Source organism: Huiozyma naganishii, chromosome 3, assembly GCF_000348985.1.
Source record: "Huiozyma naganishii CBS 8797 chromosome 3, complete genome".
Classification (NCBI taxonomy): Eukaryota; Fungi; Ascomycota; class Saccharomycetes; order Saccharomycetales; family Saccharomycetaceae; genus Huiozyma; species Huiozyma naganishii.
Window position 1 is genome coordinate 784,575 of NC_035924.1, and position 25,487 is coordinate 810,061.

Below are 25,487 nucleotides of genomic sequence, written 5' to 3' on the forward strand. Positions count from 1 at the left end.
ACAAATCTGTCGTTCAGTCTTCGAGTCAGTCAACGGTTTCGACCTTCGCTCTCGCCCTCCTTCTCCTCTTGAGGCTACTTCCACTACGTTGTTTTGTTCAATTTTTCTTTTTCGACGAATTTTTATCACAAAAAATTTTGAAAAAAAAAATGTGTGTCACGTGACACTACAGTCCGGGTGACGGGCACCCCCACCATACATACTGTTACACTGTTGAACCTACATCTTCCGCTATCAGCTCGTCTCTAAGATTGGTCACGGTCCATTATCATCGTCCTCATCATCAGTCAAACCTTGTAGAATGTTTTCCTGAGTTTCCATCTCGTCTTCATCGTCCGGATCAACCTGCCACGGACTATAATTATCCGCGTCTTGGAGGTGAGCCGTTCCCGCAGCATCGCCCTCCGGGAGCATAATTTTCTTTGTGGCACTGTTATATAGTGTTCCGTCTTGACCAGGTACCGCAGTGGGTTGCTGTTCGAGGCCACGAATGTGGCCATTGTCCTCCACTATTCTCCCGCTGTGTAGGTCGATTACATCGCCTTGTGTGTGCACGTTCTCGTACTTGTCGATTATATTGCTCCACACCTGCTTCATTGTTTCATCCGCCCGCTTGTGTCTCTCGAGCGCCTCCTCGTCCGTCAATTGCGGGATGAGCATCTTGTCCTTCGACATAATGTACAACACGTCATCCCGCACCACACCGCCTGTCCGCGCAATTTTGTCGCCGACCGCATCACGGGGGACTTTATTCTTAGACCCCAACGGTCTCCCGCGTTTCCTCTTCAAAACAGGTACGCCATTCCCAGCATCTTTGCGGCGATCTGCCAGTAAACTTTCAGAACACTATGCAGTACTTTCGTGGTCGATCTTTTAGATTTGCCTCGTTTCAATTGCAATGTCATTTTTCCCAGTCTTCCTACACAAACACACAGACACTACACATCGGAGAACAGGTTCCACAGTATCCCACACAGCTACCAACCGCAACTTTGCATCACTGCTTGGTCTGCTCTGGCAATGCACAAAAATAATATTCGGAATATGTAGAATCGAAGCAAAAAAAGAAAAATAGTAGTAGAGAGCACCACATGACATATATCCAGAAAGAGGAGGTAGCTCTTTGACAATACGACTGTCACAGCATGTTGCGGGGATTTCGAATCCGCACACAAGGAAGGCAGTATTCCTCCCTGTGCGGATTCAGGCTTAGATATTTGTCCGGAGAGGGCCGGTATCCTGAGAGTTTGTCATTTGGGTTCGTTTTCTGTATTTTTCTCACTCCTGCTCTTGTGCAGTGCGTTTCCGTGGTTCTCCAGTTTTCGTCACTCTCTCTTGCATTGCAATATTTTCATTTTAACAATAACTGCCATCAAGTGACCTGTTGGGAGAAGTGTGCTATTCTGAGGTGAGGTGTGTGTTGAGGCTAATTTTTTACAGTATTATCGCAGTTCCTTCATTGGAGGGTTATAACACTGGGAATTTTGTAAGTGTACTGTTTTCTTTCTCTCTCTAATTTTTACTTAGTACAAGTGGTGGCTTGAAAGATATTAGTATACTCCCGCCACATCTCCTTGTCACAGTGACCAGTACGTGGATGGCAAGCAATTTGGATGGTAATGATAGACCAACACATACAGGTGATATGACAGATGATGATATTTATAAGCGAGATTCTGCAGAGGTGATGGAATTGCAAGATTTTAATGGCACCATGAAGAACTACGATCTGGAGCCAGACTTCGTACACCAGCGTACACATAGCGTAGGGACTTTTGATGAGCAAGACTGTTACGATGAGGGGGATTCTGATGCTGTGTACATCGCCCAAGCAAGGGATACCCTCAACCAGCCGTTCCCGCTCCGATCCAAAGTTATGTCCTTCTGCGTGGGTCTGTTCGTTGCCGTGGGTGGATTTCTCTTCGGATACGATACGGGGCTCATTAACAGTCTGACCGATATGCAGATGTTCCAGAAGAATATGGCCCCAGATCATACTTCATTCACGAATAGCGAGTTTTCCATTCTTGTATCGTTCCTCTCCCTGGGGACATTTTTTGGCGCCTTGGTCGCTCCATGGATAGCAGGGAAATATGGGAGAAAGCCAACCATCATATTCTCAACAGCAGTTATCTTCACCATCGGGAACTCGTTGCAAGTGGCGGCACATTCATTGAGGCTGTTGGTGGCAGGACGTGTCATATCAGGTTTTGGGATTGGCATCATATCCGCTGTGGTGCCGTTATACCAAGCAGAGGCAGCGGAGAAAAGTTTAAGAGGCGCCATTATTTCAAGTTACCAGTGGTCCATCACAATTGGACTGTTGATCTCGAATGCGGTCTCTCAAAGAACTTATGGGATGCAGACAGCTGCAGCCTATAGGATACCCATTGGATTACAGTACGTCTGGTCTGCTATCCTCGCCGTGGGGATGGTTTTCTTACCAGAATCTCCCAGATTCTACGTTTTAAAGGACCAGTTAATTAAAGCTGGCAAATCGTTATCGTTTCTGAGGGGGGTCCCTATCGAGGACCCACGGTTACTGGAGGAATTGGTGGAGATCAAGGCAACCTACGATTACGAGGCCTCCTTTGGTCGGTCGAGTATCTGGGATTGTTTCAGATCAAGCGAGAACAGGCCGAAACAAGAACTGAGAATGTTCACTGGTATCGCTATCCAGGCTTTCCAGCAATTCTCCGGCATTAACTTCATATTCTACTACGGTAGCACCTTTTTTAAGAACACGGGCATCAACAACCATTTCACGGTGTCCCTAATCACGTACGCGGTTAACGTTGCATTCAATGTCCCCGGTATGTTTTTTGTGGAGTATTTTGGTAGAAGAAAAGTGTTGCTAGTCGGTGGTGTGTTGATTGCAACTTCCAATTTCCTCGTTGCCATTGTGGGGACCACCTTACACACAAACTACGTCTCCAAAATCGTCATTGCATTTGTCTGTTTCTTTATTGCATCCTTCTCGGCCTCGTGGGGTGGGGTTGTGTGGGTTATATCCGCTGAGCTCTTCCCACTTGGGGTCAGGGAAAAATGCACTGCCATCTGCGCAGCTGTGAATTGGCTGTCCAATTTTGTCTGTGCGTTAATCATTCCGTACATTATCAATACCCGCAACACGGTGCATATCTCCGCAGGCTGTCGAATATTTTTCATCTGGGGCCCGTTGAACGCACTGGGGACGATCATTGTATATTTTACCGTTTACGAAACGAGCGGGTTGAGGTTGGAAGAGATCACAGAACTGTATAGGAACTCCAAGAACTGTTTTGATTCAGTTCGGTGTAACAAGATCTTACGAGAGCGACCCATTGTCATGTCCGCGCAACCGATGGTGAACATGTTACACGACCTGCAAGCGAGAAACACGCACGATCACCCTCGACCAAGTGTGTCACCTTCGGCGGCCATCCCACGTAACAGCATTCATGGAGGTGCGCCATTTGGCAGAGCACCTGATCGTATGAGCCTCTCAACGGATGACGTTGATCCGCACTTCTCGCACTCGTTGTACAGACGCCACAGCAAACAGTCCCAAGATGGCAACTATGCAACGGAGGCCCAGTTCGAAGAGGAGGATCTAGGCCAATCCAAGGACCTTGACATCACTCAGAACATTGTTGATTTGGGTAACGGGCTGGGTTTAAACACTTACAAACGCGGGCCGCCATCCATATTAACGGAATCGAGCATTGATGATGGAGACCTCTCGTACACGGGCGACTCGGCGACCGATGGGAAACACTCCACCACTGTCAACGAGTACATGGCGAATCTTACATCGTCAACCGCCAGCAACGGGGCCAGCAGTTACAGCTCTTTTTACGCTAACCATAGGAAAACTGGGGACACCTCCAGTGGCCAAAGCGAGGTGGATTGGTCTCAATTCCTTTCCCACCGCTCGGAAGCATCCTCTTCGCGTAACACAGCCGAGGACCCAGGAACTCAGGAATAGTAACCCCATCCAGCGTGCCCACACTATCTCCTCCCCTCTTTTCCCAATACATAGACACATACATTTTTATATACACATTATCTATTCTTAATGCTCAATAGTCACCAATATCTTCTCGGGCTCAAGGACGTGGGACCCCTGTGGGGGAGCTAACCCATCTCTTACGTGTCAACTGAGGGTACTTTGCACCGCCTTATGCCAAGTTCCTATTGTCTGTTTGTTTGTTTTAACTACGCCAAAAAAAAACTGCGAAAAAGAAATTGTGTGTTGAAGAAAAGAAAAATTTTTGATAAAAAGGAATTTCATCATTGAGCAACGTTGTTTATTTCTGGCCAACACTGTGATCTATTCTAAGTTCTCTCTCGCTTCAGCTGCAGTAGAGGGATTTTAGCTCAATCACGGTAAGCAACAAACACAGAGTTATTGAGAATGGGTTTATTTGCATCCAAGTTGTTCAGCAACCTGTTTGGTAACAGGGAAATGCGTATTCTTATGGTGGGTCTTGACGGTGCTGGTAAGACCACTGTTCTGTACAAGCTGAAGCTTGGTGAGGTGATCACCACGATCCCAACCATTGGTTTCAATGTCGAGACCGTCCAGTACAAGAACATTTCGTTCACCGTCTGGGATGTCGGTGGACAGGACAGAATCAGATCGTTGTGGAGACATTACTACAGAAATACCGAGGGTGTTATCTTTGTTGTTGACTCCAACGACAGATCGCGTATCGGCGAGGCCAGAGAGGTCATGCAGAGGATGTTGAACGAGGACGAATTGAGAAACGCCGTCTGGTTGATTTTCGCTAACAAGCAGGATCTGCCAGAAGCCATGTCCGCTGCTGAAATCACGGAAAAATTGGGTCTACATTCCATCAGAAACCGCCCATGGTTCATCCAAGCTACGTGTGCCACGTCCGGTGAAGGTCTGTACGAAGGTTTTGGAATGGTTGAGCAACAACTTGAAGAACCAATCCTAAGCAGGCTGTCTGGAAACCGAAGAAAGTAAAAAAAGAAAGAAAAGAAAAGCACGATCATGGACCCAAAGAAAATGTACCTTTATATCATTAGAATAGGACGGATCCAAACTCACGACTTGTCAATAGATCGCTTGTCAAGAAACATCCATCCATCTATCCCGCAACAACAAAACTAAACTGTCACCTATCGCTCTTACATTCCTCTTATCATAAACTCAAAGTATCTGTACATTGTTGTAAGTGTATGTATGTATCAATATAGCACTTCTACTGCGGCACTGCTGGCGACGATGTAGCACCAATCCATGGGTGAGAACATGTCCCAATTGCAATTACGCCCTGAGCCACCCACAACCTCTTGGCAAGGGCAAAAGAGGACGCGCTATCGTATCAGTTGTGACGCTAATACCACCCGTACACCTTTACTTTTTAGAGCATTTTTCCCAAAAATCAAAAAATATAAAAATAGCGGAATTTTTCTTTCCCGAAACGGAAATAAGACGCCGAAACGGACAATGCGACATTATTTAGGGGTGGCCGCGTTGGCATGGCAACGACGGGTCTATTGTTTCCCGTTTGTTCTTTTTTCGGTTTTGAGTTTTTCATTTTTTCATTTTTTATTTCCGGTATCGAATCTCGAAAGAACGAGAGCAATGACTTCGTTCGTTTGTTCAGATAGTCCGGTATAGGAACTCTGCTCGTGATTCGTATATCGCGGACTACCGCGGTCTTTCTGTGCGGGTTCTTGAATTCGTTGTTTGGCGTCTTTTGGGGGGTGTTTTTAGGTGGATCGGGCCATGAGTACCCATGAATTACAGACGAAGACGAAGGAGGAGCTGGAAAACTTGCTCATCGATCTGAAAAAAAGATTGTCCCTTTTGAAAGAACGGAAAAATGTTGATCCGCCCTCCCCGGGTGCGATTGAGGCTTTACGTAAGGACATCGCACAGACGTTAGTAGTCCTTAATGAACGAAACAGGGAATTCCTCAAGCGACAATACATTGGAAAGAGGAGCCAAACGAGGGGTACGAGGCGGCGTGGTGTCCAGCGTGCCGGTGGTAAGAAACCTACCGGAAAGAACATAACACCGTCTTCTTCGATTAATCAATTGCACTTGACGAGTTGACTTGCAAGGTTGGCCTACTGAGGTTAATGCATTTGAGCGTCATCTGGAAGTAGCCACTTTGATGCTACTCACTAAGGGAAAAGCACACATATGGTGGCAAGACAGCAGAGCCTGGACTCATCTGTAATATTGTTTCTCTTTATTCTTTGGTTACATAAAACAATCTATGTAAGATATGACGTTATGCGTCTACTAAAAAACCGAATTGGGTAAGTGTTATGGTTCTTAGTGAATGGGGTTGGGTTGGGTTTCGCTTCCACTGTTTATTTCTTCACGATCTCGACCCCCCAGTTCAGAGTCAAGTGGCTTGTCTTATCGTCGTCAATGAACTTTGAAACAGCGCTGTAGTTTCCTCTGGCGAGAAACCCACTGGGCGCCTCGCTCTCTGGCAGCTCTACCTCATAGAACGGCTTGCTCTTTGTGTTGGGCGCATACGATCCCAGATGGTCATCGATCTTGTCCACTGCGATCCCGGCCTTCTTGATGTACTGCACGTACCTCAACCCCGTGATAATCTCGTGCTGTACTTTAAACGTGATCTTCAGTTTGTAAATGGAGTTCTCCTTGATCTTGTACCTCTTCGACGCAAGCTCCTTTATAGTCTGCTCGTTGGTAAGATCGAACAGGATCGGTTTCGATTCCGTGTTCACGAGCAACTGAATCTTCTGCACAACCACTTTACGCTTGTCTCCAGCAAACTCAAGCGGCAGCACGTCGGATCCGAGCCCGAGGGACTCCTTCCACTTCGCGAGCGACTCGTCCTCCGCATCGAGCCTCCTGTACTCGTCCACGCTTTTCTTCGCGGACACTTTGTACCCGTCCTGGTTCTGTTCCTCCTCGAAGTCCTGGAACTCTCTCTCAGCAGACATTATCGCTATCCCGAAAACTCTCCACGTAGAAGCTCCGACCTTTGTGTGTTCACTGCCCAGCAGGAGCGAGATGTGGCAGCAATTGGGAGTCGGATAAAAGTTCACCTTATCTAACAGGACCTCGAGGCGATCTACCCAAAAAAATCGAATCAGGAAAAACGAACGAAAACAGGAAAAATGATACGCCGTTTCCCGGTCACGTGTGTGGACGTTTCGAGGACAGTTATCATGGGGAGGTCTGTCGCGAGAAGGTTAGTCTGTGTGGATGATGATGTTGCCATGGGGAGGTTCAAGTGCGGGTCCGTGTCCGTGGGCAAGTAGTTTTGGAAAAAAATAAGGATTTCAGTTTCAGACATCTACATACATGTGTATAGACTAGTATATATATACGCACGCACGATGCCCTCTGCGAGATGTGTTCCGGTGGAACCAGCTGTATTGGGAGTTGGTTTGTCTGCGGGGTGTATACGTTGGGTGGTGAAGGCGTGAGGGGAGCATCACAGGAAGTAGTCCGGTGTTTTCCTGCTGACGGTGGGTTCGCCCGGTCTCACTGACGGGTCGTACTGTAGGAACTGTCTGTTGTTGTTTTCGTCTACCTCCATGATCGCAGCCTGGTTCCCGCATCTATAACAGTAGTTCGGTGCGCTGAAGATGGTGACGACGTTTTGCTGGTGGGACCAGGCGTACCCCTCCATGACGAGCTGGTGTGCCCTCGCCACAAGCGATAAATCGTTCGTGTGGTTGAACTGTTCCGAGATATCTTGGCCGAAGGTGAACCCTGCCCCACGCGGGGAGATCCCCCATCCGCCTCTGTCGTCTGGGTCTGACCACAGCAGGTCGCACATGGGCCCCTCGTGAGGCACCTCTTGCACCCTGTTAAGTTCGCGCACTTGGTCGACTGTCTCGATCATGGGGGACAACCCGCCGTGCAAGCAGAACACTTTGTTGTCGACCAATGCCGTGATCGGGAAGTAATCGAACAAGTCCGTGAACATTTTCCACACGTTTGCACTACCGTACTTCCTGAGACACTCGTCGTAGAACCCGTACACCTGTGTGATCTGCCGGGACTCGTGGTTCCCACGCAGTATGGTGATTCTGTGAGGGTACCTGACCTTCATTGCTACCAAGTACGAGACTGTCTCCACTGAGTAGTACCCTCTGTCGACGTAGTCCCCCATGAATAAGTAGTTCGTGTCTGGGCAGGGCCCACCTATCTTGAACAGTTCCATAAGGTCGTGGAACTGGCCATGGACGTCCCCACATATCGTCACTGGCACGTTTATGGGTTTCACGTTCTCCTCGAACTGCAGTACGTCGACAGCCATCTTGCACAGTCTCCCCACGTCGTCCTCGGACAAGTTTTCGCATTTGGCAAGTTTCTCAATCCAGGAATCCAGCTGGTTTATACTGGAGTTGTTCAACACGAGGGGCTTCGACGACTTGTGGTCCGCTATCCCTGAGGAACCGGGCTTGAACTCGATGTCGTTATACGTGTCATCATCGTCTTCGTCGTTGTCATTACTGTTCGTACCGTGAGTGTTACTATTATGATTATTATTACTACTACTAATATTATTATTGTTGTTGCTGTTGTTATCGTTTGTGTTTGAAACCGTGTGTTGCAGCGCCGTACCAGAGTCCTCCATGATTGACGGGTTCAATTGATCCGAAACTGCGTCCTGCATAGGGACATCCATATCTGCGTCCATCATTCTATACTGATATCAGAGAGGGGGGGGGAAAGGAGAGAAAGAGGTTAAAACAAAATGAAAAGAAAAAAAGGGAAAGCCGGGGATGTAAAGTGGAAACAAATGTGTGTGTATATGTTTTGCGTGTGTGCGTACGTGCGACGGGCTGTATAGTATAGAGTGTAATAGTAGTGTGGTACTGTGTTACTGTTCTGCTTGGCCGTAACGGACTGTACTACGGTCCTATATGGTTTGTGAACAAAAATTAAATAGTGAAAAAAAGGAAACGAAAAGGAAAAGAAGCGAAGGAAAAAGAAAGAAACAGAGACGCAGAGAAGGGGAAGAAGACACTGTGAGGTGCAGTGTGTGTGTGTGTGTGGTATGAGAGAGCTGTGGGGGTCGTGCTCAATGCAGTGCTGTAACAGCGTTTGGTACGTATCGATACGGCAGTGTAATTCAAGAAGACGCTGTGCTGTGTATAGCCTGTGATTCCAGCCGCTTGCTCTCTCTGTCTCACCCTGCTACCGATGCGGATCCCAAGAGCGGGTCTCCGAAAACGTGGCCGGGTAGACACAGTAGCCTCCCCCCCGACTGCTACTACAGCACGGTATAAAAGAAGGAAAAACAGGGTAACACCAGTGCAGCGGGGTAACACCCTGGTGACAACCGGGTAACAGGAATGCGTTGGATCCGGGTAACTGCAGTCCGCGGTATGGAAAGCTGTTTACCCTGCCAGTGACCCTGTTGCCTCTCTCTTCTCTCTTTTTTTCTTCTTGTTATCGCTGTGAGAGAAGAGAGACACGCCTTGCTGGGACAGTCGGCACAACTCTGGGTTCATTGTATCTGTCTCTCTCGATATAGTCCCAGGAATACAATTGCAGTTGCACAGGTAACGAGCATAGATAGAATTTATACCCCTCAGTGCCACTCTCTGTCTCTTTTCCAGTGTTTTTACGTCACTTATCTCTCACATCCATTTCTTCTTTTTGGTTGTTTAACACTGACAACAAAGCAAGCAAGCAAACAAAGGTTAGTAAGGCTATATAGACAAGAAAGTAGTAGGAAGCTATGGCTGGTGCTCTAGAGAATGCTAGAAAGGAGTTGAAGCGTGTGTCATTGGAGGACCACGATGAGTCCGAGTACGGGGCTATCTACTCTGTGTCTGGGCCTGTTATTGTCGCTGAAAATATGGTCGGTTGTGCAATGTACGAGTTGGTCAAAGTCGGGCACGATAACCTTGTTGGTGAGGTAATCAGGATCGATGGGGATAAAGCTACCATCCAAGTGTACGAGGAAACAGCGGGTGTTACCGTGGGCGACCCAGTGTTGAGAACTGGGAAACCTCTGTCTGTAGAATTGGGGCCGGGTTTGATGGAAACCATTTACGATGGGATTCAGAGACCTCTGAAGGCAATCAAGGATAAGTCCCAATCGATCTACATCCCAAGGGGGATCGATGCCCCCGCGTTGAGCAGGGAGATCAAGTGGCATTTCACCCCGGGGAAGTTCTCCGTCGGTGACCATATCTCCGGTGGGGACATCTACGGGTCTGTGTTTGAGAACTCGCTGTTGGATGACCATAAGATCCTGCTACCCCCCAGAGCAAGAGGTACAATCACCTGGATCGCCCCAGAGGGTGACTACATCGTCGACGAAAAGATCTTGGAGGTTGAATTCGATGGGGTCACCTCCGACTACTCAATGATGCACACTTGGCCAGTAAGAGTGCCAAGACCCGTCGCTGAGAAATTGGCCGCAGATTACCCTTTGCTCACGGGCCAACGTGTCCTGGACTCACTGTTCCCCTGTGTACAAGGTGGGACTACCTGTATCCCTGGTGCATTCGGTTGTGGGAAAACGGTCATCTCCCAGTCATTGTCCAAATACTCCAATTCAGACACCATCATCTACGTTGGATGTTTTGAAAGGGGCACAGAGGTGCTCATGGCAGATGGATCAGACAAACCAATCGAACAGATCACTCTCGGTGAGAAAGTCATGGGTAAAGATGGGTCCCCAAGAACTGTCGTTGGGTTCGCCCCGCGGGTCCGAACGTATGTTCGCCGTGCAGCCACTAGACGACCACGCCTCGGAGATGCAGTACACTTGTCAGGGAACCATAGACTCGTTCTTCGCACGGAACAGAAGATCCAACTGCGCGAGCATACCCTCGAGGGGAGAAAGTACACGAATGTCTCGTACTTTGCCCTTCAGGAATCCGAGCACGGTCCAGTCGTCAAGAGACTCGCTAAGGCGTTCGACCACAGCGTGCAGGCCGGGTCCAGCGCCGCCGCGCAGGCCTTCGCGCACACAATCGACACGGCACCCATCGAGTGGGACGTCCTCGCAAGCGAGTTCGTCAAACTAGGCGACCGCGTCAGAGCTGCCTCCGTGCAATTGATCAACCCGGTGTTCTCCGAGTCGCACCACTTGTCCACCAGAATGCAAGCGCTCGGGTCCGATGACGCACTTGCCTCAAAGTTGGCCTGGCTGTTGGGTACATGGGTCGCCGTGGGCGATGTCAACGCGAGCGAAAGCGCAACCACTTTCTCTTTGTCCGTAGGGACACACGCAGCACTATTGGACCGTATTTCCGAATACGGCAAAGCGCTCGGCTTGTCCACAACCACTGTGGAGAGACAGAACCGCCACTACGTCGACCGCGAGACGGAGGAGGCAGAGGTGGCCAAGATCAAGACCGGGTCCGTCCAAGAGGACGGTTCTGTCGTCTTCGAGGACGACGTGTGCACCAAGCACGACGGTAACAGTGCGCAATCGTTGCAGGTCACTATGGATATCGACGATCTGGCTATTTCTTTGACCGGCGAATTGGGAAACATCCTTGACAGGATCGTCAAGTCGTTCGGTGTAAGAGTGGCTAAGGAGGGGAACTCGGATCTGTTCGAGAGAACGGTCCCTAAACATTTGGCCTCGGATGACCTTGCCGTACGTGAAAACTTTATTGCTGGGCTCGTGGACTCCATCGGGTACGTTGACAGACACTACGGTGGCACTGTGAAGTCTGCGACCATCCCTGCCCTGGACATGCACGCCGTGTCCGGATTCGTCAAGGTGGCCCGTTCCCTAGGTATCAAGGTGTCCATTGCTGACAACAACGACGTGGAGAAGCAGTGCGTCACCCTGAGCGGAGACGCGCTTGTCGGGGTCCTAAGCTGCTGTGCGGACAAGAACAAGGCGGACACACCCCGCTCATTCGCCAGAGAGGCAATTCCATTCCACTTCACTTTGAAGGAACAGCGCGAGGACGAGTACTTCGGTATCACATTGCCAGAGACAACGGACAACCAGTACCTGCTATCGTCCTTGGCGCTTGTGCATAACTGTGGTGAACGTGGTAACGAGATGGCCGAAGTGCTGATGGAGTTCCCAGAGCTGTACACGGAGATCAGCGGGAGGAAGGAACCAATCATGAAGCGGACAACGCTTGTTGCAAACACTTCCAACATGCCCGTCGCCGCCAGAGAGGCGTCCATCTACACGGGTATTACACTGGCAGAGTACTTCAGAGACCAAGGTAAGAACGTTTCCATGATTGCCGATTCCTCTTCCAGATGGGCAGAAGCCCTGAGAGAAATTTCCGGTCGTTTGGGTGAAATGCCCGCTGATCAAGGTTTCCCCGCGTACTTGGGTGCCAAGTTGGCCTCTTTCTACGAGAGAGCAGGGAAGGCCGTCGCGCTTGGGTCCCCAGACCGTATCGGTTCCGTGTCCATTGTCGCGGCCGTCTCGCCAGCCGGTGGTGATTTCTCCGATCCGGTAACCACAGCAACGCTGGGTATCACGCAGGTGTTTTGGGGGTTGGACAAGAAGCTTGCGCAGAGGAAACACTTCCCCTCGATCAACACGTCCGTGTCGTACTCCAAGTATACCAACGTTTTGAACAAGTTCTACGACCAAAACTACCAGGAGTTCCCCACTTTGAGAGACAGAATGAAGGAGATCCTGTCCAACGCTGAGGAGTTGGAACAAGTAGTCCAGCTGGTGGGTAAGTCTGCCCTATCTGACGGTGACAAGATTACTCTGGACGTGGCCACTCTGATCAAGGAGGATTTCTTGCAGCAGAACGGGTACTCCTCGTACGACGCCTTCTGTCCAATCTGGAAGACCTTTGACATGATGAGAGCGTTCGTGGCGTACCACGACGAGGCGCAGAAGGCCGTCGGGAACGGCGCAAACTGGACGAAGCTAGCCGAGGCCACGAACGACGTGAAGCACGGCGTCTCCTCGTCCAAGTTCTTCGAGCCAAGCAGAGGTGAGACCGAGGTCCACGGTGAGTTTGAGAAATTGTTGAACAATATCCAAGAGAGATTCGCCGAGTCCACCGACTGATCCTCTCGCACCCACATCACTTTCATGGAATATGTAGCACTTCCCTCTTTCTATTATATATACACTATTAATAAAGAAAAAATTGGAAGGTATTAATCGATACACACATATATATATGGTACTTCAAATACTTATAAACTAGCACTACAGAGGATCGTAGGGGGTTCACCTAACAGGCAAACCCTCTCATATCAATGCACTCCTTCTTGTTCTTGACATTTCCCCTCCTCCGCAGTTAGACGAGTCGATGCTAGTTTATTTGGATCTTGCTCTCACCTTCCGTCTCTTCCTCTTAAGTCTTCTCGTTCTCTTCTTTCTCCACTTAGCTCTCATATTGAGTTAATTGAAGATCGGTACCGACGTACGCAAGAGGTAAATCCACACAGAGAAGACACACGAACGAGCGGCCAGCGTCGACTACAACCCAAGTGAACGGTTCTCGGATCCTTTTTATAGTGGAACTGCTTGTGTGCGCCGGGTAGTGTCTTCTCCGCAACATTTAAAGGTTTCTGAGCGAGGGCTTTAACGAGAGTGTTGTGTGTGTATCGGTTGTACAGTAGCGGCTCTGGGTCGGATCCGTTGGTGGTAACGGGTAAGACGGTCTGGGGTTTCGTGTGTTACATTGGTAGGTTACGTTGGGATGGCTGGTACTGGGCAGATGCAGGGCCAAGGTACGGTGTCTGAGTTGCGGCAGGGGAGTGGTTCGCCTGCTGGGCGTCATGACGGAGAGAGTAGTCCACAGAGAGGGGGTGGCACTCTACCGCAGGGGGACTCTAGGAACCTGGATGAGGCGGCGTTTTATCCGACAACAGTGCCGCCTTTCTATTTGGAGGAGCAATTGCACAATATGGAGCAGACTGGGCATCTGGTCACTGGTGGTGGTGCCGCACGGGACGAGAGAACCACGGAGAGTAGGTGGCTCTCTGTGTTGGATAATATAGGGTCGAATGTCAATTATGTCGACGGGCAGAAAGTGAATCTGTTTGACCAGCGAAGTTCGGTGGCATCGTCCAGCATGAACAGTTTTGACAGGTACTACGATGCCGCTGAGAAGGAGAGGATCAAAAACGAAATACTGAGCGACTTGGACACACCTTGGGACGGGGACAAGCGCCTGGAGGAGCTATTCAGTATACCCATATTAGGGAAGTACAACTTCAAGAATCAAAAGGATAAAGAGGACTGGCTCGAGTTTGTGGATAATATCAAACAGTCAGTGTACAACCCAGATTACAAGGGGAAATTCCCAGGGGACGAAGATGAAGACTTGGAATTTGAAAGAGGGTTGCCGCTGACCAAACAAGACTGGCAAAAGCAACTGGAGTTTGAGAAGAAAAGGTGGCGCAGGTACAAGGAAAGGAAGATCAGGAAGTTGAGGCCCAAGGTCGTCAGTCTGCTGATCCACAACCAGTACGTCCCACTCGCATTTCGATTCACCATCGGCGTTGTGGCGCTGATATCCCTCGCGCTGGCGGTAAGGGTTTTCCAGAACTCGAACGTGACGATCGAAGTTATGAACAGATCGCTTCCGCAGCAGCCGAGCACAATAATGGCCATTTGTGTCAATTCGATAGCGGTTTTCTATACCATCTTCATTGCCTGGGACGAGTTCACAGGGAAACCCCTGGGTCTGAGGGAACCGCTGAGCAAGCTGCGGATTATCCTGCTGGACTTGCTATTCATCATATTCACCGCGGCAACACTCGCACTAGCATTCAACACAAAATTCGACGATCAATGGGTCTGTAGCAGTTACTTCCCAGCACCGGACACGACGGACTTCTTCCCGTCGATACCGCACATCTGTCGGAAACAAAAGGCACTGTCCTCTTTCCTCTTTATTGAGGTGTTTTTCTGGGTGTTGGCCTTCATCGGCAGCATGATCAAGATAGTGGAAAGAGCCAGTTCCAAATCTGCAAGAGGTTGATTCTAGGGAGGGCGGGCATCTTCATTTCACTCTTTTCTTAGCCTGTGACAATATTCCAGAGGTACGTATATACATTTGCATATCTACGTAGTCGCAACAGGAACGACAACGTAACAGAACACTGCCGCACAAGGGTCCGATGCGTCCCGAGTCCATCGGCAAGTCAGAAAACGTTACCCAGAAAAAAGCGGAAAACCGGTAACAAAAATTTCAAGAGGAAAATATTAAATAAAATAAACAGCTGTAAGATCAGGACAGTTTGGTACTCTGTGCTTTCCCCTCGCAAGAGAGGCGTGTCGTTAGACGGAGTCACAGTTGTTTTCTAGTTGTAAACATAGAAATACTTGGGTTCTTGTTGGTTGGCATTTTTTTCTTTCTTTTGAAGGATAACAGCTCTAGCGGGTTTTGTTTTTTCTTCGTTTCCTCTTTCAACTTTGGTAGTTCAGGCAAAACTATACCTTTCCCCCTTCTTTTGCTGTGTCGAACCCTTGTACTGTTTTTTTTCCTATTAGATTTTAGTTGAAGGATTATAAACTAACTGATCCATAGGACGACGCTGTGGAAATATACAACGGTCCAAAACAAACTGTACTCACTGCACGTATTCATATATCATGAGTGAAGTACTACCCAGATCCGATGATTTAGAGGCTACATGGAACTTTGTCCAGCCAGGGATAAATCAGATTTTGGGGAATGAACACTCGTTGGAAACCACTGCGGACAAAAGGGTGGACAAAGTCTTGTCCCCCTCGATGTACATGGAGGTGTACACCGCCATCTACAACTATTGTGTGAATAAATCTCGAACTACGGGCCATTTCAACGCGGACAAGCCCAGTCTAACATCTCAAAATCAAACGTCCATTTTGGTTGGGAGTGAAATCTACGACAAGTTGAAGAGGTACCTAAGGGACTACATATCCAACTTCCAAAGGCGCCCCAACGAGACCTTTTTGAGCTTTTACGTGAGGCACTGGAAGAGGTTCACCATTGGTGCTATCTTCTTGAACCATACTTTCGACTACATGAACAGGTACTGGGTCCAAAAGGAGCGGAGTGACGGTAAGAGACACATCTTTGACGTCAACACTCTGTGTCTCATGACGTGGAAGGAGGTCATGTTCGACCCGAACAGTGGAATGTTGGTTGACGAAATCTTAGGCCAGATTACAAGCGAGCGTGAAGGTCGTGTCATCAACCGTGGGAGTCTGACTACAGTGATCAAGTCCTTCGTTGCATTAGGTATCGATCCTCAGGATCTGAAGAAGCTGAACTTGAACGTTTACATTCAAGTCTTTGAGAAACCGTTTTTGAGTAAGACTGAGCAGTACTATCGGGATTACTCAGAAACGTATCTGCAGACACACTCTGTTACGGAATACATCACCGAGGCGCAGAATATCATTCAGCGGGAGGAACAGGGCATGGCCATATACTGGGACGACCACACCAAAAAGCCCTTATTTGTCACTTTGAATGAGGTTCTGCTCAAAGACCATGCTGAAAAACTGCAGGCTGAGTTTATCAAGCTGCTAGACTCTAGGAATGAGGCACAAATAAGTGCGCTGTACTCCTTGATGCAGAGAGATTTTACGCTGCTCCCCAAACTGGCGTCTGCATTTGAAGAATACGTGAAACTTACCGGTGAAAAAGAGGTCTCTAAGTTGATCTCTGCGCATAAAACGGCTATCATGAAGGATAGTGGCAACAACACTAATAGTAATAATAATAACAACAACAAAAAAATGGCATTGGCAGCTACAAACACTTTACCCCCCAAGGAGTACATTAAGAAGCTTCTTGAAGTGCATCGTTTGTTTAAGAGAATCACGTCCAATTGTTTTGAAAACAACATTGGGTTTGTCAAAGCTTTGGATAACGCGTGCCGTGCGTACATCAACACGAATGAGTTTGCCATGCCTCCTGGCTCGTCTCGTATCGCAACCTCCAAGACTGCTGAAATGCTGGCCAAATACAGTGACCAGCTACTGAAGAGGTCTACGAAACCGGAGATATTGAAGGACATGTCCGTTGACGACATCATGATGGTTTTCAAGTTCCTTATTGACAAGGATGCGTTCGAATCGCACTACCGGAGACTGTTTGCTAAGAGGCTGATTCATGGTACCTCCACCGCTGCAGAGGATGAGGAGACTGTCATTCAAAGGCTTCAAAGTGAGAACAGCATGGAGTACACGGGTAAGATCACCAAGATGTTCCAAGACGTTCGGCTGTCCAAGATCCTCGAAGGTGAATTCGACATAGCAATGAAGAAAGCGGAAGATTACTCACCAGCTACGTGCCCCGAGTTGCAACCTTTTGTTCTTGCCGAGAACATGTGGCCGTTCTCGTACCAGGACGTTAGCCTAAAACTTCCTGATGAGCTAATGGACTCGCACCAGAAGCTAGCGGACATGTACACGTCAAAGCACAACGGGCGTGTGTTGAAGTGGCTGTGGCCTCTGTGCAGGGGTGAGCTGCGTGCCGATATCGGTAAGCCCGGCAGGCCGCCATTCATATTCACAGTAACTTTATTCCAACTTTCGATTCTGATGCTGTTCAACAGGGGGGACGTACTGACGTTGGAGCAGATCCAGGAGGGCACCAATCTGTCTATCCAAAACATCGCCGCATCCATGGTTCCCTTTATCAAGTTCAAGCTGCTACAGCAGACGCCACCAGGGTTGGACTCGTTGATCAAGCCGGACACGGAATTCAAGCTGGCGAGCCCATACAAGGCACTGAAAACGAACATTAATTTCGCAGGTGGTGTTAAGAACGACATACTGAGCTCGCTGACCAGTGGTGCCGGTGGTGCAGGCGGCCACGGTGGTGACGGTGTTCCGGGGGACTCCGCCCGCCACGGAGAAATGACGGAGGCGGAGGAGACGGAGAAGGAGATCGCCACAGCACGACAGATCTTCCTGGAGGCGTGTATAGTGCGTATAATGAAGGCGCAACGGAAGTTGCCGCACTCGATGCTAGTCAACGAGTGCATTGCGCAGTCGCATACGAGATTTAACCCGAAAGTGTCGATGATCAAGCGGGCGATCGACTCACTGATACAGAAGGGTTACCTACGGAGGGGCGAAGACGGGGAGTCCTACACCTACCTGGCGTAGAACTGTTCGCATCTGCACAGCACAAACCTTCTTCTTCGACCATTACTAGTGTCACAAATATAATGCAACAAAAGAGTATATAGCGTAACAACTAAGAAAAGTAAGAGAGACGCAGACGCACACGAGGCGGATATCATTGTCACGCTGGCCATTGTTACCTCGCCCATAGCCGTTACCGGCTGAGTAACAGCAAAAAGGGTCAACAGCGCATGGAATCACCAACAGCGAGTCCTCAGAGTTTTTTCCCGCCGGAATTTCGAGGGAAGTTTATTCCGTGAATGGAACAGAAGAGTCACACAGTTTTGGCTGACAGCGTTCCGAGAGGTACTGGGACGGGGTGTGAGCAAGCAAGTAAGTAGAGGTGTCTGGTGCTTTCCTAGAATGGGTCACCGTCTGGCGATGAGCCATAGACGCCGCGGTATGTACAACTCACAACACTCCCAATGTCCGTAAGCGCAGTTTTGTCGGTTCATTTTGCAAAATTCCCTTCTATTGTTGAAATGTGGATGTTCCGCTAACAGATCGCATGTATTACTTAATAATATATATATATATATATATATATTTGTGTGTGTGTGTGTATGTTCGAGTGCTCACAGGAGGTCTTTTTTCCCATTAGGTTCCCGTTATCTTATCCTCTCTCAGAACAGTATCGCTAAGCAAGTCTTATCACCACCCCTGCAATGAACAAGGAAGAATATCAGAAAGTGACAGAGTCAGCTGCTCTAGAAAAGCATAAAGTCAACCCATACGGTCCTAACCCGTCCGATTTCCTGTCGAACGTCAACAACTTCCAGTTGATCGACTCCACGCTGAGGGAAGGTGAGCAATTCGCCAATGCATTCTTCTCCACGGAGAAGAAGATCGAGATCGCCAAGGCATTGGACGCCTTCGGCGTCGACTACATCGAGTTGACCTCCCCCGTCGCCTCGGAACAGTCCAGAAAGGACTGTGAGGCGATCTGTAAATTGGGGTTGAAGGCGAAAATACTGACGCATATCCGTTGCCACATGGACGACGCCCGTGTCGCCGTGGAGACCGGAGTCGACGGTGTCGACGTCGTTATAGGGACCTCAAAGTTTTTGAGACAGTACTCGCACGGTAAGGACATGAACTACATTGCGAAATCCGCCGTGGAAGTAATCGAGTTTGTCAAGTCCAAGGGGATCGAGATCAGATTCTCCTCCGAGGACTCCTTCAGAAGTGACCTCGTCGATCTGCTGAACATATATAAGACGGTCGACAAGATCGGGGTCAACAGAATCGGTATCGCCGACACTGTGGGTTGCGCGAACCCAAGACAGGTGTACGAGCTGGTGCGCACGTTGAAGAGTGTTGTATCCTGTGACATCGAGTGTCATTTCCATAATGATACCGGTTGTGCGATCGCCAACGCGTACTGTGCGTTGGAAGGTGGTGCCCGATTGATCGATGTCTGTGTCCTCGGGATCGGTGAGAGGAACGGTATTGTGCCCCTGGGTGGTCTAATGGCGAGAATGATCGTCGCTGCTCCAGAGTACGTCAAATCCAAGTACAAGTTGCATAAGCTGAGAGACTTGGAGAATTTGGTCGCCGAGTCCGTCGAGGTGAACATCCCCTTCAACAACCCAATCACCGGGTTCTGTGCGTTCACCCACAAGGCCGGGATCCACGCCAAGGCCATCCTGGCGAACCCATCTACCTACGAGATCCTGGACCCTCATGATTTCGGTATGAAGAGGTATATCCACTTCGCTAACAGGCTGACTGGGTGGAACGCAATCAAATCGAGAGTCGACCAGCTGAACTTGAACCTGACAGACCCTCAAGTCAAGGAGGTCACCGCGAAGATCAAGAAGATGGGTGACATTAGACCACTGAACATCGACGATGTCGACTCGATCATCAAACAGTTCCACCAGGAGATAAATACACCATACTTCGGCCCAACCAAGACCAAAGCGGACGAAGAACCCCTGGATTTGGCCAGCGAGCCACCAAAGAAGAAAGCCAAGAACAAAGACAGCAATTGAGGAGCCTGCCATCGACACAAGAGACGAGGCCAGGTCCGATCAGTTTGTCTAATGTACGTATATAAATATTATTATTATTATCACCATTATTGTTATTATCGAACTAGCATTGTTGGCAACACATCCAACCTACATGGAACCATTGATCGCATGGTCCCAGACCGTGGTTGACAAGGCCCTCCAGCTGCTGCGAGTCAAGTCCAATCAAGTGTCAAGTAATCGAAACTCGTGACCGTTGAAGCACTTAAATTGGAGGGGGGGCAGCAGAAAAACCAAAATAAGTCTCGAAGTATAAAAAGGGAGTTGTTACTTCCACCATTAGTTCCCTGTGGGTCTTGTGGATCAGAGCGGCACGGTTTGTCAGAACTATATAGAAGGCAGGTAATGTTGGTAAGGTCTACGGTTTCAGTTGGGAAGACGGTCCCCAGGACGCTCGTCTCCGTCACGACACGCAGAACTATGTACGACAGCGGTGGGGACGGTGGATTCAACAATTTCGCAAAGAGAGAGCAGGCGAAAGAGAACTATTTCATAAGGAAACTGGAGAAGGAGCAGATGGCGAAGATCAGGAAGGAGATACAAAGGCATAAGGATGAACTGAAGAGTTTGGAGAGCAAGATTGACGAGATCTCGAAAAGACACAACGGTAAAGACGATCAGAAGTGAGTGAGTCGTTTGGTCACACTGAGCTTCTCTCGAGATATATGTATTTATGTATGCACGAAAGTTATATCAAATATTCATTACACTACGAGAAACGAGAAACCTGTTCGTATTGGTATTAGCGAGTTGAAGTCACGCTTACCCACCGTTGGTCTTTTACTCCATGTCATTGACACAGCTCGTACCTTCAGAACACAATATTACGTATCGGTATCAGCACTGTTACGTAGATAGATATAGCAGTATATAGGTGGTGGGTTACCTCGTCCTCACTGGCACTAAGCTTTGTCCAATTTCGCCAATAGCTCCTTGTGGTATGCACCGGACTTCTCGAAATCGGTCTCCTGAGCAGGCCAGCCCACAATCAGACCGGTGTCTTTATCCCTCTTTGGAATCAAATGGAAGTGAACGTGCTTCACCTCTTGGTGGGCAATCTTACCGTTGTTCTGCAAGAAATTGTAACCTGGAACGTCATCGTCGATATCCAGATCCAGCAATTTCACCAGCTTCTTCGTCACGGGCAGTATGTCACTCAGGTGCTCGTCTGGGATGTTGTGAAGTTTCGCACCGTGATACTTTGGAATGACCAGAATATGGCCCCTAGCTGTAGGCTGGATGTCCAAGAAGGAGAACGAGTACTTAGTCTCGATCAACTTGAAGGATGGAATTTCACCCTTGATGATCTTGCAGAAAATACACGCAGCATCGTGAGCTACACTTGCAGCAGACATTGGTTTTCTGGGGGGTTGCTATTGCAATCTGAGAAGTCAATGAAGACGTCAACTGGTCCACGCTGTCTTTTATTTTTCGTTTTACGATTGCAGACGAGTTCGCAATTGAATGTTCAACGGTGTCTGGTCGCCGTTACTACAACCGTATACCTCGACCACGACGCCCACACACAATTGGCCACATGCTCTAACGTGTAACCCGAATGCCCAGTGTTTTTTCTACCAACACCCACAATCCCTCTCTCAATGACCGAACAAGATCGCTTATTAATGCGTTGATTGGGGAAAACACTTTCAATCGGACTATAAAGTAGCCAGCATTGCGATTACTCTCAGTTATTCTGGTCAGTTGTTACCAAGGGAGCCGAGACCAACGGGAATGTCACACAATCAAGCGTTTGTAACTTTAAACAATGGGCATAAGATGCCCGCGGTTGCCATTATTGGGACAGGCACCCATTGGCATCACAAGAAGGAGAAGGACCATGCTCTGTCCCACGAGTTGATTGAACAGCTGGAGTTTGCGCTGAGTCTGCCAGGGGTGGTCCACATCGATGCCGCAGAGATGTATGGGACGTACCCGGAGTTGAGTGCAGCTTTAAGGATGACCGAAAAGCCACGCAGTGAGATATTCATCACAGACAAGCATGCTCTGCACGCTGCCATGTCGAAGGATCCTATAGCAGGGCTGGAAGACTCCTTGAAGGCCAACAACCTCGACTATGTCGATTTGTATCTACTCCACAGTCCCTTCGTGGCAAAGGAGAAACCCGGGCTCACTTTGGAGGGAGCGTGGAGACAGATGGAGCAATTGTACAAGGATGGGAAGGCGAAGAATATCGGGGTATCCAATTTCTCGGTAGAAGATTTGAAGAGAGTGCTGTCTGTTGCGGAGATCAAACCACAGGTAAACCAGATCGAATTTCACCCATTCTTGCAAAACCAGACCCCAGGTATACTCAAATTCTGTCAAGATGAGAACATCGAATTGGAAGCGTTCACGCCACTGGGTCCTTTGCAGGTCAAGACACAGGAGGACGAGAACGATGAGTTCTTCAAGTACATTTCCAGCTTATCCGGGAAATATCAAAAGACAGAGGCTCAAATCATTCTCCGTTGGGTCACCAAACGCGGTGTAATTCCCGTTACCACGTCGCGGAGACACGACAGGATCGCAGATGCGCAAAACCTTTTTGAGTTCGATCTGGAAGACGAAGAAGTGACGAAGATCACTCGTCTGGGACTGCAACATCCACCGGTGAGATGCTACTGGAAGTCACAGTACGACAAGTTCAACGCAGAGGCCCAGAAATAAATATGTTAGACTACCGATAAATATATGACTAAATATGCAACCCTTTACACGATCGCTCCGTAACAGTAAGGGTTATGATATTGTGCTTATTCCATCGCGGAGTAAGGAGGTGGGGCGCCCGGCTTGAGCGACGTGCTGTTACGATGTGTCTGTTGATCCTTCAAAGCTTGGTTTACACTGAGCTGCCTCTCACCCCTGAGTAGAGGCGTCCTTGTCGAGTCTGATCCGGTGTACCCTGTATCGTTTACCCGATGTGGGCCTGCGTTGGTCTGTGCCTCACTGTCAATCCAGCCTTGCTGGTAGAAGAAAGCGTAGTCGGCGTTACGCAGAGGACTGGTGACTGATATGTAGTAGAAGGCATGGATAGTGCCAGGGAGCAACCCCAGCATAGTCAGAAGCACATTCAAAAGAAGATCGCTGGAACATATCCCTGATCTGAACACGACCGCCGCGGGAGGGAATATAATAGCTATTATATATAGGAGTAGGTCCGAGACGGTGCAACATACATAGCAGCACATTTTGGTCTTGTTTGAGATGGACAGCAGGTGTATTATTGTCAGATCTTTGGTTCCACTGTGATCCCTTAAACGTTTTAAACGCTGCAGTTTTTGTATCAATTTTGTTCCGTTTCTGATCCGCACAGCGTCAGCGTTTCGTGGATGGAGGAGGGGAGAACAGCACTGTGCATCTGCATCTGCTCTTGATGGAACCGTTGGGTGGGGAAAAGAGTCTCGGTGTTGGGTGGAGGGTTGACGTAAAGGTGCCTCTGACTATTAGAGTGCAAGTTTACAAAATGTTAGGGTGAACACGGTGTGTCTGAGGTTAGCACCATCGTGGAGCGTGCTTGACTAGAACTGGTTTTTTGAGCCATCGATACCGGATTGTTGAGTAGAATCACTCACCACCCAGCATGGTATCTACTAGACTGTGAGGCAGAATCGGTTTTCTGACCCTTTTGAATCTTCTCTGATTTCGAATCACCGAATGTTTGGCAGCTACAATAGTCCCATTCACAACGGCTCTTCTTTTTTTGTAACACTAGTTCAGAGAATGAATAGCATATATTGGTCCAGCGTGGATCCCTAAGAGTTTAATTATAAAACCACCTGACTACCTTATTGCTACTTAAAGCTCAGCATTTTTTTAAAAAAACACAAATAACAGGTCTCTTGGCCCAGTTGGTTAAGGCACCGTGCTAATAACGCGGGGATCAGCAGTTCGATCCTGCTAGAGACCATTTTTTTTGGTGTTTTTTGGCCAATTCCTCTTAACCTGACCGGGAACACCCCGAACTTGTGTAACTTCCTTCTGCTTTGCTTACTTCTAAGTTTTGGATTCGAAGCCTTGTTGCTTGGAAGCCCGACTTTAAAACAGCCTTTGTATTATTTTACTTAATTGTTTGCATATTTCTTGACACCTCTGCGCTTGTGGGTACACCTGTACCATTTTATCGTTCATCTTTTCATGTTTAGGACGCCGCTTCTAAAAGGTTTGTACGAGTTATAGTTTTTATAATTGTTTCTTTGCGACTGTGGGTAGTTATTATTGTTATTATTCGCTCCGTTGGAGGCGTACCGCGAGCCCGACATGTTCTGCGCAACGTTCCCGCCTCTGTTGGACCTGGGGAAGTCCAACGGGTGGCCCTTCGAGTCGCCATACGACACGTTCAAGGACCGGCCGACCTGTGTCGGTTGTGGTTGCCGCTGCTGTTTGTTCCCATTTCTTGCCGAATTGTTATTGCCACCACTATCGTTTCTCTTCCTTTTCTTTCCACCCCTCCTGCTACTGTTGCCCGCGCTAGGTTCATTTGGGATGTAGCTATCGTACGATGCATCGTCGAACTCGTAATCGTTGTAGTCGATTGTCCCGCTGTTGTTGTACGAGTTGTACTGTGCGTCCTGTCTTTCCAACGCGTCCAGGTACTCGTAGTACTGTTCGCCCAAAGTTTTATCAAGATTATCGCCCGAGAACGCGCTTCCATCGTCCTTGGGGACTCTCGAGGACCGTGGACCCCAGCAGTCGTCACCAAAATGGCCCTGCGACCCACAGTTGTAGCAGTACACCTTCTCGAAAGGCACCTTCTTGAGCCTGTCCTTCTTATCCCGCAGCAAGTACACCCTCCATATGGTTGGGCATCTGTCCCTGGAGTGTCTCTTACTGTTGCACAGCGTACAGTATATCCTCTTCCATTTCTGCGGGCACTGCGACCTGTAGTGTCCGTTCTCATTACAGTTAGTGCACTTGATCGCCTTCGGACACTGTTTCGAGTAATGGTCGTCCATGGACCCGCAGTACGTGCAGATGACGTGCGTACAGTGCTTCTTCAAATGCCCACGCTGTGAACAGTTGCTGCACTTGGGCACGGCCTCCTTGATGCTGTCTTTGTCGCCGTCCTCGACACCAAAATACCGGCCCTGGCCTCGCAGACTCCGCAGCACCTCTGGGTCCCCGTCCACCTCCTCGATCGAGGGCGCAACCAGCTTCGGCTTGCCGTTGCTACTGCTACTCGGATTCGTATCCGTCACAAACGGAAGCGTATCCATGCTTTCCACCTCTGACAGCAGTCCTGACATTTTTTTTGAAGCAGCACAGATATATGTATGGACTTGTGCACCAGATGCTGTCTGAGTTTGTTCCTGTGTATCAACACTAAAAAGTCTCTGTTCTGTCTCTGCGCATCTTCTTTGAACAATTACGTTTCATATATATATATAAAAATTTCCCAAGCGATACG

At 48.8% G+C, this 25,487-nt stretch overlaps 15 protein-coding genes and 1 non-coding gene across 16 annotated transcripts; 10 read left to right on the forward strand and 6 right to left on the reverse strand.

Moving 5' to 3' along the window:
* Positions 1 to 255: 255 nt before the first annotated feature.
* Positions 256 to 675, reverse strand: SCM3 (Scm3p; the record flags this gene model as incomplete). Its single annotated transcript, XM_022607121.1, has 1 exon — positions 256 to 675. One exon carries the CDS (start codon positions 673 to 675, stop codon positions 256 to 258), a length of 420 nt encoding a protein of 139 aa, XP_022463748.1.
* Positions 676 to 1,597: 922 nt separating this feature from the next.
* RGT2 (glucose sensor) lies at positions 1,598 to 3,967 on the forward strand (the record flags this gene model as incomplete). Its single annotated transcript, XM_022607122.1, has 1 exon — positions 1,598 to 3,967. One exon carries the CDS (start codon positions 1,598 to 1,600, stop codon positions 3,965 to 3,967), a length of 2,370 nt encoding a protein of 789 aa, XP_022463749.1.
* A 429-nt stretch (positions 3,968 to 4,396) lies between these two features.
* ARF2 (Arf family GTPase ARF2) lies at positions 4,397 to 4,972 on the forward strand (the record flags this gene model as incomplete). Its single annotated transcript, XM_022607123.1, has 1 exon — positions 4,397 to 4,972. The coding sequence occupies one exon, from the start codon at positions 4,397 to 4,399 to the stop codon at positions 4,970 to 4,972; it is 576 nt and encodes a 191-aa protein (XP_022463750.1).
* Positions 4,973 to 5,740: 768 nt separating this feature from the next.
* Positions 5,741 to 6,070, forward strand: RPL35B (60S ribosomal protein uL29 RPL35B; the record flags this gene model as incomplete). The annotated part of the gene is made up of 1 exon (XM_022607124.1): positions 5,741 to 6,070. One exon carries the CDS (start codon positions 5,741 to 5,743, stop codon positions 6,068 to 6,070), a length of 330 nt encoding a protein of 109 aa, XP_022463751.1.
* Positions 6,071 to 6,333: 263 nt separating this feature from the next.
* RDI1 (Rdi1p) lies at positions 6,334 to 6,939 on the reverse strand (the record flags this gene model as incomplete). Its single annotated transcript, XM_022607125.1, has 1 exon — positions 6,334 to 6,939. The coding sequence occupies one exon, from the start codon at positions 6,937 to 6,939 to the stop codon at positions 6,334 to 6,336; it is 606 nt and encodes a 201-aa protein (XP_022463752.1).
* A 497-nt stretch (positions 6,940 to 7,436) lies between these two features.
* Positions 7,437 to 8,654, reverse strand: PPH21 (phosphoprotein phosphatase 2A catalytic subunit PPH21; the record flags this gene model as incomplete). Its single annotated transcript, XM_022607126.1, has 1 exon — positions 7,437 to 8,654. One exon carries the CDS (start codon positions 8,652 to 8,654, stop codon positions 7,437 to 7,439), a length of 1,218 nt encoding a protein of 405 aa, XP_022463753.1.
* Positions 8,655 to 9,698: 1,044 nt separating this feature from the next.
* Positions 9,699 to 12,977, forward strand: VMA1 (H(+)-transporting V1 sector ATPase subunit A; the record flags this gene model as incomplete). Its single annotated transcript, XM_022607127.1, has 1 exon — positions 9,699 to 12,977. One exon carries the CDS (start codon positions 9,699 to 9,701, stop codon positions 12,975 to 12,977), a length of 3,279 nt encoding a protein of 1,092 aa, XP_022463754.1.
* Positions 12,978 to 13,617: 640 nt separating this feature from the next.
* SRF1 (phospholipase D regulator) lies at positions 13,618 to 14,904 on the forward strand (the record flags this gene model as incomplete). The annotated part of the gene is made up of 1 exon (XM_022607128.1): positions 13,618 to 14,904. One exon carries the CDS (start codon positions 13,618 to 13,620, stop codon positions 14,902 to 14,904), a length of 1,287 nt encoding a protein of 428 aa, XP_022463755.1.
* A 614-nt stretch (positions 14,905 to 15,518) lies between these two features.
* Positions 15,519 to 18,029, forward strand: CDC53 (cullin CDC53; the record flags this gene model as incomplete). Its single annotated transcript, XM_022607129.1, has 1 exon — positions 15,519 to 18,029. One exon carries the CDS (start codon positions 15,519 to 15,521, stop codon positions 18,027 to 18,029), a length of 2,511 nt encoding a protein of 836 aa, XP_022463756.1.
* A 683-nt stretch (positions 18,030 to 18,712) lies between these two features.
* LYS21 (homocitrate synthase LYS21) lies at positions 18,713 to 20,041 on the forward strand (the record flags this gene model as incomplete). The annotated part of the gene is made up of 1 exon (XM_022607131.1): positions 18,713 to 20,041. The coding sequence occupies one exon, from the start codon at positions 18,713 to 18,715 to the stop codon at positions 20,039 to 20,041; it is 1,329 nt and encodes a 442-aa protein (XP_022463757.1).
* A 384-nt stretch (positions 20,042 to 20,425) lies between these two features.
* Positions 20,426 to 20,707, forward strand: STF1 (ATPase-binding protein; the record flags this gene model as incomplete). The annotated part of the gene is made up of 1 exon (XM_022607132.1): positions 20,426 to 20,707. One exon carries the CDS (start codon positions 20,426 to 20,428, stop codon positions 20,705 to 20,707), a length of 282 nt encoding a protein of 93 aa, XP_022463758.1.
* A 275-nt stretch (positions 20,708 to 20,982) lies between these two features.
* On the reverse strand, positions 20,983 to 21,435 carry HNT1 (adenosine 5'-monophosphoramidase; the record flags this gene model as incomplete). Its single annotated transcript, XM_022607133.1, has 1 exon — positions 20,983 to 21,435. The coding sequence occupies one exon, from the start codon at positions 21,433 to 21,435 to the stop codon at positions 20,983 to 20,985; it is 453 nt and encodes a 150-aa protein (XP_022463759.1).
* Positions 21,436 to 21,814: 379 nt separating this feature from the next.
* On the forward strand, positions 21,815 to 22,750 carry KNAG0C04110 (aldo-keto reductase superfamily protein; the record flags this gene model as incomplete). Its single annotated transcript, XM_022607134.1, has 1 exon — positions 21,815 to 22,750. The coding sequence occupies one exon, from the start codon at positions 21,815 to 21,817 to the stop codon at positions 22,748 to 22,750; it is 936 nt and encodes a 311-aa protein (XP_022463760.1).
* An 86-nt stretch (positions 22,751 to 22,836) lies between these two features.
* On the reverse strand, positions 22,837 to 23,271 carry SNA4 (Sna4p; the record flags this gene model as incomplete). The annotated part of the gene is made up of 1 exon (XM_022607135.1): positions 22,837 to 23,271. One exon carries the CDS (start codon positions 23,269 to 23,271, stop codon positions 22,837 to 22,839), a length of 435 nt encoding a protein of 144 aa, XP_022463761.1.
* Positions 23,272 to 23,916: 645 nt separating this feature from the next.
* Positions 23,917 to 23,990, forward strand: KNAG0Ctrna8I. The gene has a single exon. It is a non-coding gene; the product is annotated as a tRNA-Ile (tRNA).
* A 217-nt stretch (positions 23,991 to 24,207) lies between these two features.
* On the reverse strand, positions 24,208 to 25,326 carry AIR1 (TRAMP complex RNA-binding subunit; the record flags this gene model as incomplete). The annotated part of the gene is made up of 1 exon (XM_022607136.1): positions 24,208 to 25,326. The coding sequence occupies one exon, from the start codon at positions 25,324 to 25,326 to the stop codon at positions 24,208 to 24,210; it is 1,119 nt and encodes a 372-aa protein (XP_022463762.1).
* Between the last annotated feature and the right edge of the window lie 161 nt (positions 25,327 to 25,487).